Here is an 11363-nt window from a genome sequence, read left to right as displayed (position 1 = left end):
CACGGCTTTTAAATACCCCCAGGGATGGTGACACCACCACTTCCCTGGGCAGCCTGTTCCAATGCCTGACAACCCTTTCAGTGAAGAAATTGTTCCTAACATCCAATCTAAACCTCCCCTGGTGCAACTTGAGGCCATTTTCTCTAGTCCTATCACTAGTTACTTGGGAGAAGAAACTGACCCCCACCTCACTACAACCTCCTTCCAGGTAGTTGCAGAGAGCAATAAGGTCTCTCAGCCTCCTTTTCTCCAGACTAAACAACCCCAGATCCCTCAGCAGCTCCTCCTAAGACTTGTGCTCCAGGCTCCTCGCCAGCTCGGTTGCCCTTCTCTGGACACGCTCCAGCACCTCAGTGTCTTTCCTGTAGTGAGGGGCCCAAAACTGAACACAGGACTCGAGGTGCGGCCTCACCAGTGCCGAGTACAGGGGGACGGTCACTGCCCTGCTCCTGCTGGCCACGTTATTTCTGATACAGGCCAGGATGCTGTCGGTCTTCTTGGCCACCTGGGCACACTGTGGGCTCATGTTCAGCCGGCTGTCAACCACCACCCCCAATATTCCTTTCAATGGCTCTTATCCCCACAGACACCATTAGCGGAAGGATCCTGAGTATCATTATTCCCATTTTCCAAGCAGAGAACCAAAGCACCACGTAACGTCACAGACCAGTGGCAGAAGACATCTCAGACTCTAACTCCTATTTTCTTTTTCCAGGCCAGTGGCAGAGGATCTGCCGTCCCTAGGAAGAACATCCACCAGTGCCATATTTACAAACAGCAACTGTGTATTTACCAAGTTAGGAGGTGAATTGCCAAGGAATGTAAAAAGTCTTGCCCTAAAGAGATCATAACATCTGTAGGTGGAGAGCCCAGACAGGTTTGGGGATTTCAGAACAAACATATGCAAATGTATTTACTGATCGGAATTAGCTATGGTGAGCTCGTGGCACAGAATGAGAGCTAATAAAGTTTAATGGAGGAAGGATGGGAAAATGCTGTGTTGGACATATGACAGCAATCCAGGGTGAAATAAGATTTTAAAAAGTCAAAAGAGATGAACAAGAATGACTCTGCATTAACTCTAAACCATAGCCATTCTAATACCTAAAAAATAAAAATAAAATAAAATCACATTGTGAGAGAGCTTGGCTACCATCAAGTGCTCAGTAACAGCAGAAAAGTACATGGTATGAAATCTTACTAAATTACATGGTATGAAAACACTCACACCATGTATATATCACTGGAGAATAAACAGGGTTATCGTTCCACTAGTGGTCCTTTCAGTACTACAGCTCACAGGCATTTATGTCAGAAATTGTTCTGACATGGACAGTGGCTATTTATGGTGCAAGAATATACATGCTCCTGAAGCTTCCAGCTCCGGCAGAACAGCAGCACAGAGGGCTTCTAAAACCTTGGCAATCCATCTTCATTAACTGCACCGTTCAGGATAATCTTAGGAGTCTGCTTGTTGGCCTCAGATTCTTCAGCTGTACGCTCTGGAGGCTCTAGCTCACGGTACCTTCTCCGATAGACAACCCTTGAGATTAGGGTTATCAAAAACATTTCCATGATGAGGAGCTGCTGGGTCATATCTGCCAAAAAAACCCGGGAGGCAAAGAAAAGCCCCCAAAAGGGGGAAATGACTATCAGACACAAAATGAATACCTGGGTTATCAATTTTCATCTGTGCAAAAGGAACAAGCTTTACTGTCCTGCCCCCATAACGGAGCGTCTCTCACACTTGGCAATAAAATCAGTCACAGAATTACAGTATTGCCCATCAATAAGCATGCAATAAGTTATGCATCCAAAACGCAAGAGATTTAACAGTAACTATGCACGTTGGTTTCTTTTCTTCTCATTTCTGATTCCAACTCTTCTCATTATCAAGTTTTTCTCTGCAGCTATGACAGCTATGAAACTCTTGTTATTGTTTGTTAAGTAAAAGCTGAGATTCTGCAAAAGCTACGTGATCCCAGGAAATTAGTATTTTGGGAAAACACCAGATATTGCAGTTAGCAACACTGAGCTGGCACCTTTGTAAGTAAATGAAGAAGATCTTTCCCGGAAGAACTTACATGCTCCTCTTGCTGAAGAGGAGAGCGGTGGAGCACAGGGAATGATTCTTTGCATGGCCAAGATGTTGATAATAGCTGCCTGCAAGTGGTTCAGGATGAGAATAAACTGCACCAGAAAGAGAAAACAGATGCCTTAGCTACCAGAAAAAGGTTTATAGTTCACACAACAATTCTGCTTTCGTAACGGACCCTCTTTTGCCTCATTCCTCCTTTCTTGCCCTCCCTCTCCTCCAATCTACGAGCAGGCTGCCTGCCATTCTGCAGAATTTATCTTTAGCTCAGGATGATATTGCTCTGAATGTGAGTATCATATCAAACCTCTGCTTGGAAAGTCTTTCTTCTCTGCCCTTCATTTGGTAGGTGCAATATACGCAGACCTCCCAGCTGGGATTTTAAACAGTACTGAGCTCTGAATAATAGGTAATGATGTTTTAAAAACTTCCTGTTAATTTGACCTATGAGCTTACGTTCTCCCTTAGTGGAGGAAGGACTCACAAAGAACATTTTTTCTGTTGTCTCCTCTTTTTGCCACAGCAGGGAGATGTGGTGCTCCTCAAGTTATATGAGACTGGTTTCTTTGCCAGAAGGGATGAAGGACTCTTTGCAGCTTGGGTTCAGCAGCAATCACTTATGCATGATATTACCTGCTATTCGCTGAGCTAGGCCTTTGCTGCCTCAGAGATATGAAAAGTGTCTCTCTAGCTGCTGGTGCAACTGTTTGAGTATAAACCCTTGCATTAACAGAGTTTGCCATCCTAAACCTGGATTCACCCTAATGCAGCTTTGCAGGTGTGACTATCCTGTTTATTGCATTTATAAGTGCTTAATAATTTATTTAAGAGAAACCTTAGCGCACCAGCCTTTCTACAGGTCCTGTTCAAGACGGATGCATACCCAAGGGTTCTGCTGTAGTCTCTTCAGGTTGATGCGGAAGAGGGTGGCCCTGTCCCTGGGCTTTTTTAGTCTAACCTATCTGGTTCTGTTCCTTACTATTTAATGATTCCCAGCCAGTATTTTCATTATTATCTAACTCTGAAGTGCAGAATGGCCAAGAAAAATGTTGTCAAAGCAGAACATTGTGATATGCTGAAACAGTTTGAACAACAGCCACCCACACAATGCTCCACATCCTCTCCTAGTCTGTAAAAGTACACACCAGCATTTTAAGATTGTGTTTGAGGATCCTGCATCTACAAAGCTTCCTTCAGGCCCTGCAGAAGGTGCTGTTTTGATTTCAGTTGCCTAAAGATAAATGGATTTTACGCAGCTTTCACATCTCCAGCACTCCTGAGAGACCAGAGGTAAATTGGCTCAAGCTGAAACTGAACAGCAGCCAAGGAGAGTGCTTCAAAGGGATGCAGCTTTAATCAGGTAAAAATATGCCTTTGCACAGGGAAAAAAAAAATACTGTAACTTTTCGACAAAGAACCAAGAACCAGAGAGACGGTGTTATATTAGCTGTTAAGAGAAATTCTTATCAGAAATATTAAACTTCTCACCTGATAAAGAGCAAACTTTGGGATGATCTTCTTACAGTTAAGGAGAGTCCTAACTTGTTGAAACATGATTCCAACTGGCCACAGAGCAATAATGGTGAGGACACCAACAAAGCAGCTAATCCATATTGCAGCTCCCTTGGGAGATAACTAAGAAGCAGATCAAACAAGCGTACCTACAAAACTTTACAGTGCATTTTACTGTTTCCAGGAAGAAGTTGTGAACTGGATGATGCAGATGTTAAAATGCTTGCTTCTATCTCCGTGAAAGCTGATGGCAGCAGCAGCTGCTGGGGTTTGCATGGGGAAACTGCACAGTACCAACTGGAGTGTTAGCACAGTGCTCTCACCCAGCAGGCAGGGACATGTAAATCTGTTCATCCTGGGAAGGTAACAAGTGACACAACCCCTCAATCCGACCCCAGCAGCACCTGGGAACGCTCAGCAGCTCATGAGAGCTTATTCAGCATGACATCTCAGAGGGGTAATTTATTTTATACCATAAAACAACAAAAAAATGTATTACTTTCAATCTGAGTTATCCAAGAGGTGCAAAATTATTAGCAGATACAGACTTCTCCATCATCTTGCAGCTTACATGGTACAAAGCAGAAGTACAGTGCTATCTTTTCTACTTTGCACAGATATAAAAATCACCATGATTTGCAGAAAAAACATAGAATTAGGCTTCCTGTTTAGATGCCAGTACATACACTTGTTTCTTAAGGCTGTACCTTACAAAACACAGGGCCAGTACATCCCACAGGGCAACCTGCAGTCCTGCTATATTCTAATCATACAAGCTGGGAGACATATTGGAGCATAATCTGATGTCCAACCCACCCTGATGCCCAGTTTCTTTCCAAGGGAAGCCAGGAAACGGAGAGTCTGGGGGAAGGCAGAAATTATATGCTTCAGGGTCTCAAAAGAATACAGTAAGGACTTACTTGGAAGTGCTCCCACATTTCACAGTTTAGCTGTAGGCTAAGATACTAACATCAACCCTAAAACCTATGGATTTTGTGGACCAGCTCTGATTAAAATATTTACTTACATTGTAAAGGGTGTAATTGCCATTAGTCCAAAGCACTATTGATAAAAACATGAGCACGGGTCGAAGGAAAGCAAACTGAAAGGTGCCCAGCTTGAGCCAAAAGAGAGTTCGTCTGGAAAAAAAACCAACAAAAAAAATCACATAGGCCAAGATCTTATTAGCAACCTCAATAACAATTTTTGGATACCGTCAGCTGCAAAACTTTCCCACTCCTATAGCATGCAGCTAAAATCCAGGGAGGAACAGCTTCAAGATAAGAAAATCCTTCCAAGAATTACCCAGTGTTTATTTAGTAAAGTCTCTACAAAGATAGTACTTTTCTTGTTCTGCAGCAATTGCATACTAACCAAAGCTGGGCAAAACGTGATGTCTTTCTCTGCCCTGAAGCTAACCAGAGAGCCAGCAGCAGCATAACCGGTTTCTGAACAATAATGCCACTTGCTCTTGCCTTGTTCCCTTACTATTTCAGTTCTCCGATGAAATTGGACAATTCAGCCTTTCTGTTCAGACACTTCCTAGTCCTGTGGCAGATCAAGAATGGGAATCATATGGACCTGGGTGAAAGGACTGACAGTTTTTCAGTGCATCATGAATACTACCACATAAGCATCTGGTTTTGCTCCTCTGTACTCTAACAGAAGAAAGGAACTGTCTTTCACTTGGCAAACTGCACAAGGCCAGCAGGACAGCTCAGGATTTCCTCACTTCTGTCAGTATAAACTGGAACCAGAACACAGCCCATACACAGTAACCTGGCCAGCCAGCGTTAAAGGCCACCAGGAAAGGGGCAGATGCACTTTCTAACACAGGGCATGAAAGCTGACTGACCTGAACTCTGCTTCAACCTTCACAGGACAAGCTGTCACTGCTACGGCTGGCTCACGTTTTAGTCTATTAATGTGTATTATTTCCCATACTGTCAATGTTGTCTTCACTGTAGCTCCTTGGACCCTTGAGACTGCCATCAGAGATGCCTCAGCAGACAACAGGCTGCCATTTAGTATGCTACAGGATATAGCCATGAACGAGTAATTATAGGAAATGCTCAATGAATATAACTAATAACCACAGGATTATAAGCGGCACAAACACATGTGGAAAGGCCTGCAACTGGCCAGCCATTTAGTGTGTGTGCCTTTTCATAGATTTATTATTCCCAAGGGGCTTTAAAGAATAATATGACAAACAGTGCAGTCACTGCAACACCCCGAGTTGTTTCCCTTGTCAATGCAGGTCTATCTCTCTTGACCATCAGACCTCTTCTGTCACACCTCTCCCCATTGTATGGCTTGTTACTTTGCCTCATCTGTCTACTGTACCTTGTTAGTTTTCTCAGGACTTCTCAATAGTATATGGTTTTTTAAAAGAATGAATCCCTCCCTTGGAGTAGCTCCCTGTTTCCCCACAAGATACCTACGGGAGGAATATGAGACTGACCTTTCTCTGGTATAGCTTGCTCATATTTAAAAAAAATTGTACCTTGTAATGGGAAAAGGCTAGAAGTCAGAGGCAGAGACAGCAGATGGGCTTCCCAGTGCTACAGACACCGGAGAAGGAGCCCTAAGCCCTCTGTAAAGCAAAAAGCCTTTTTTTTTTGAACAGGCAGCTGTCCTTCCCCCCAGCAGTAGTAGGCAATATCTAGCTCCTGAAAGGAGTTATGATTAGCTAATATCATTCTGCGTAAGCTGTCACTGGACTGACCAACAGGACTGCATAGTAGAGGATCCTCTCCCAAGCTCCCAGCCACCACAACCTATACAGAGGGTGACAGAGACGGAAAGAAAAACAAATATACTGCTGACACGTTAGATCTATAGCACAGCTCTGTCCCATGGCATTTCTTCAGCTCTGACTGCTGAAATGAGCCTGAACCAATGCCCATGAAAATTAGTCGGAGTCATTATCGGTAGTTGCTGATTTTACATCATTGTATTACGTCCATTTTTGGAGGTCCATTTTTTGGTTGGTTTACTACCTATTCTTCTCCGTGCCCCCTCTATGTAAATAACTAGTGTTATTCCATTAAAATAAAATGATGGAAACAAGACTTTAAATTCTAATACTGAATGAGGCAGTTTAAGGAAGAATTATTACAATAAAAAATAAGAATGTTTTTGCAAATGCATCACAAACTGCTATGCTGCGTTCTGTTTGCTGCTTTCATTTAACCAGACCATAAGGTCCCTAAGGACCCTCTGACACTGATGTCCGGGCCCTCATAGAAAACTCTCTGTCTTGCACATTCAATCCATCAGCTTTTGCTGTTACTGAGAGAAACATTCTCATACTCTCTGCCAGTAGGAAAGCCCTGGGAAATACATGAGGCTTCCAGGCTGTGGAGCAGCGTGTAAATGACAGGGTGACACTAGCCGGAGGAGGAGCCCCACCAGACAGTGCTCAAAGGAGGCAGAGTTTATGTTACAGTATACAGCCTCCCATCGGTGCAGCTCTCCATCCTCACCCCGCTTCTCAAAGATGCATTAATACTAAGTTTAGTAGAAGAAAATATTTGCTTTTGCCTCACCAGACAATGCCATTTCATTGAGATCAAAGCTTTCCAGAAATTACAGCTATTTTTTGTTCTAAAAATTCTTTTAATCTGAAGTAGTTTTAAAGTCAAAATCAGAATGAAACATTTCAATTTCATCGAAGTAAGAGAAATTTTCTTTCAAGACAGCCTCAATTTGACAATTCTGCTTGTGAAAACTACCCAATTTGGAGACATTTGTTCCCTTCTGGAACAAAAAGAAACTGAAATCTCAATTACTAGGTTTTCTACGGTAGAAATTCCTCCTCCCACACACCACTGCTTACTACAGAAATGGTTTCTTGGAACAGAATGGGATTAGTTGGGGAGATACTGCAGTGCACAACATTACTATGAGTGGGAACACTGCATTGGGTTAAACTGAGAGAGCTCATACTCTCAACTCTTATGCAAAATTCTGCACTATAAAAATGAAATAAATTAGTGGTGGTGTACAGCCCCGAAGCGATGGCACTGTTTAAAAGAGACGGCTTGAGACTGACTTTCGGGAAGCGGGGAGGCCCTTTGCTGTAAGCTTGGCCTTGCCAAGTTGGCTGAATCCCAGCAGCCGTTTTGCAGCTGGGAAAACTTAAAGGACAACTCACCTAGTGATGCGCACACGAGGGAGGCAAAGGCAGCAGCAGCAGCAGGGACCGGTGCTGATCTTGAAGTGACCATTTTCAAAACGCTTGAGGAGCAGCTTTTGACCTCCGCACTCTTTAATCATCATCATCAGGAACTTGTGGATAACTATGGCAAAAAATCTAGGAGAGGAAGAAAATGCCAGCTTGAACATGCCTCCGCAGGCCAGTGCCGCCTTCTGTCCAGGGTTTTTACAGCTTACGCTTTGCAATCAACAAAAATTCTAGCACTAGCTGTAAAAAAACTTCTGCTTTCCATCACCTTGGAGGACCAGAACTGCCCTAACCTCACCGAAAGAGGAAAAAACTGAGGCACAGAGCAGCTGTGGAATTTCCCAAAGCTGCACTGGTGGCTGGTTGGCAGAGTCAGTATTAAAGCACAGGTTTTTCTGGCCCAAGTCATTACAGCCATATTTTTCCATCAGTTATCTAGTCCTGACTGGTCCAAACTCTTTAGAACAAGTCCTCTTCCTCCTCTAAAATAAAAAACAACCCAGCAAACATGGCTAGGTTCATGTATATATATATATAGCTATCATCAAATGTGCTGGCCCAGTCAGGGTGCGGTTCCTCTGCAGCCAAAGCTGATCGCCACCTCTCCCTCCTTCACCGCCTGCACATTCTCAACCCTTCCCAGGAACTACAGATTGTGCAACCGCCCTTTCCTCCCTGTCCCTAACTGATTTAGGGAACGTCTTCACTGAAATCCAACCTCACCAAATAAAAGAGGTCCTCTTCAGCTGCACTGCCTCCTTGAAGGAGCTTGCTGTGCAGCTGGAGACTGAGTGGTAGTAGATGCAAGTGAGGGGACAGGAACCTGCAGCTTGGGCAAGGGAGGAGGGGGAGGATTCAGACAGGCTTGAAGTGCTACAGGACTGGATTCTTGGAAGTTGCTGGCAATCTACACTCCCTGCACAAATTGCTGCATGCTCCCTGCTACTGTGTTTTCCCTCCTTTTTTACTCCACTCTCTTAGTAAATGCAGTGTGACGTGGGGTGAGGCTATTCATGAGAGTCTGTGACACTGTCCTGCAGTGGGTTCCAAAATCATCCTAAAATCAACTGCGGAGTGCGCAAGGCCACGGCATTCCCCCGCCGGGCTCTGCCTACCAAGGCTGCGCCATCACCTCCAGGAAGCAAGGACCACATTTCTCCCTTCTTCTCTGTGCATGTCAGAGCTGTCATGCTCGTACAGAAAGTGCTTTTATCAGGAGAACTGTGGAACATTTTTACATTGATATACTTATCGGAGGTTCACTTGCCACCATTAATAATAGACCTCCACGGCTCATCATTAGTAAAAGCACAGAGAAGAAGTCACAGGTCAGAATCTCATTCCACATGACACGCAGAGAGAGGAAAGGGAGTACTGCTTCAAAGCTACTGTCAATCCGAGGGATCAATTACATGCGAGTCACAGATCTTTCATACTGAGGTTCCCACACTAGGGGACTGTAGCACTGGGAACTGCTTCAGCATTCTCCACCTCCCAGAAAAGAGCTGCCAAGAGATTTCAACTCAAACCAAAAATTACTAAACTGTTAAATTTACAAAATAACTGTGTTTACCAAGAGCAGCAGATGTTTAAAGGGAAGAAATTCAGGGTTTGGGGCAACGTCTAGAAACAAGCAGGATACTCACACTGCTGCTGTGAAATCTGTAAACATTGTCGAGCGAGGAATCCACATGCCAATGCATGAAGTAGTAGCAATCACCTACAGAGAAAGGGAGGAGGGTTGTACCAAGGGCAGAGATAAAGCCGGTTCATGTGGATTTTCAGCAAAACCCTACTTTCAATTTCATTAGTTTTCCAGTAACTTACTGGAGCTGCAGCATTAATCCAAATTATGACTGATCTTTTGAAGGAGGGAATTCTCCTGTAGATGTAGACCGCTTCCTCTATAAACACCAGATTGGCAATTAGAGTCATCAGAGTCAAGACTGCAAAGAGAAATCTCCCTGGTAGGTCAAGGCCTGCAGAGAGAGAAAAGAAAACAGACAGTTCTGATTTATTTCGTAAGCATTCCAAACATTTAATGTAAAGACACCATCTCTGAGGGGCTTCTTAGCTCTATTTCTGCAATGACTTGCACTCATCCTTAGCTACATAGACAGACCACTGACTTCACAGGATGATTCAGATACTTAAACTTAAGTTCATGACTAAATCCTTCCAGGATCCACAGACAGCATATGGGAAGAATATGCCTCCGTGTTCTCAAAGCATTATGCAAAAGTCCCCTTCAGAAATGTGGAGTTCCAGGACAAATGTCCTTAGATGGCTGTAAATACGTAACAGAATATAAATAAATACATAATATAAATAAATAAATACATATTCTGGGAACTTTTTCCAGGCAGACAACAAGCAAAAATGTATTTACTCAGTATTAGTACTTTGCTTCCACTGTATGTTCATAGGCACGTTTGTGCTTAACTTCCTTAGGCACGCAAACTTTTTAGAGGCTCAGTGGAAGTTTCTGAGGCACAGGAACAATGTGAGGATAAGCCCCTGATGTATCTAGCCTGAAATGACACCTGACGCCTTCGCCAAGCTCTTTTTTACTTCTCCCTTAATGCTGGGTGTGGGTATCAACATCTACCCACGGCTGATGGGTTTCACTCTCCGTTGACACCGGGTGTGGGTATCGACTTTTACCCACGGCTGATGGCTGAGGTGTATTTTCTCCCAAGAAAGCTGCTTCTGGGGACAGAGGAGAGCACCGCTGTGGAGCCACGCTTAATTTAGGAGAAGTTCACCCTCACCTCCGGTACCAACTCCCGCCGTGGCCGTAGCCCATCTAAAGGCACACCGAGCAGCGCCTTGCAAAGCTCAGCCTTTGCCTCAGCCTCTCGAACCCGCTTCAGAAGACCCCAGCCCTTCCAGACCACCTCTCCGGGGCCATCTCCCCATCTTAGCTCTCCTCACGGGGGGCGAAGCCTGAGACCCGGCCGGCGAGCAGCCGGGCTGGCGGGCAGCCCCCCCCTCCTCCCCGCCGCCATCTCCCTCACGCCTCCCTCCCTCGCCTCAGCCCGGCCGGGCTGCCGCACTTACTCTGGAGAAGCTCCCGCGAGTAGGGCGGCTGGCCGGAGCCGCAGGACTCCGGGTGGAGGGTCCCGTTCGCCTCACCCTCCATGGCGGCCAGACCGCCGGCTCCCCGCCGCGGTGTGGCCGGTAGCACCGAGGCGGCGGCGGCGGGACGGGGGAGACGGGGGGACGGGGGCTCGGTGCCCGCCCGCTGGTCCCTAACCAGGGCGGGAGTCCGCCGTGCGGGGTCCGGCTGCTCGGGGCTCGGCCCAGGGGACGGTTAATAATTAGCCCGGGAGCCGGGGCCGGGCGGGCGGCGGGCAGGGCCCGGTCTCCGCGCTGTCCTTCCCCTTGGCGCCCAGCGGGGCCCGGGCACCGGCGGGTCGGTCTCTGTGGAGGTTCTCGTGTGGAAAGCAGCGAGCCCCCCCCCCCCCCCCCCGCCACGTCCCCTCAGCCCCGTCGCCTCAGCCCCGTCCCCTTCCTTCACAGGCCCGGGGTGTGAGGGAACCTGCGGTCGGGTCTCCACAGGAGCGC

General features: G+C 46.0%; 1 protein-coding gene across 1 annotated transcript; it reads right to left on the bottom strand.

The window, feature by feature from the left end:
- Positions 1-954: 954 nt before the first annotated feature.
- On the bottom strand, positions 955-11154 carry LOC128144986 (organic solute transporter subunit alpha-like). Its single transcript, XM_052794526.1, has 8 exons — positions 10857-11154; positions 9624-9775; positions 9443-9516; positions 7767-7925; positions 4635-4746; positions 3584-3730; positions 2085-2190; positions 955-1598 (listed from the first exon to the last, which is right to left on the bottom strand). Exons 1-8 carry the CDS (start codon positions 10936-10938, stop codon positions 1411-1413), a joined length of 1020 nt encoding a protein of 339 aa, XP_052650486.1. The 5' UTR covers positions 10939-11154; the 3' UTR covers positions 955-1410.
- Positions 11155-11363: the final 209 nt, after the last annotated feature.

The sequence above is a fragment of the Harpia harpyja genome, chromosome 8 (assembly GCF_026419915.1).
Source record: "Harpia harpyja isolate bHarHar1 chromosome 8, bHarHar1 primary haplotype, whole genome shotgun sequence".
NCBI classification, from domain to species: Eukaryota; Metazoa; Chordata; class Aves; order Accipitriformes; family Accipitridae; genus Harpia; species Harpia harpyja.
Note: the sequence above shows the minus strand (reverse complement) of the source record. Positions and strands in the feature narration are given on the sequence as shown.

Coding starts and splice junctions, on each gene's coding strand:
- LOC128144986 (XM_052794526.1), bottom strand. CDS start 10,938: ATGGAGGGTGAGGCGAACGGGACCCTCCACCCGGAGTCCTGCGGCTCC. Junction 7,926..9,442: donor ACAGATTTCACAGCAGCAGT/GTGAGTATCCTG, acceptor TTCCTCTCCTAG/ATTTTTTGCCATAGTTATCC. Junction 2,191..3,583: donor CAAAGTTTGCTCTTTATCAG/GTGAGAAGTTTA, acceptor TTTCTGGTGCAG/TTTATTCTCATCCTGAACCA.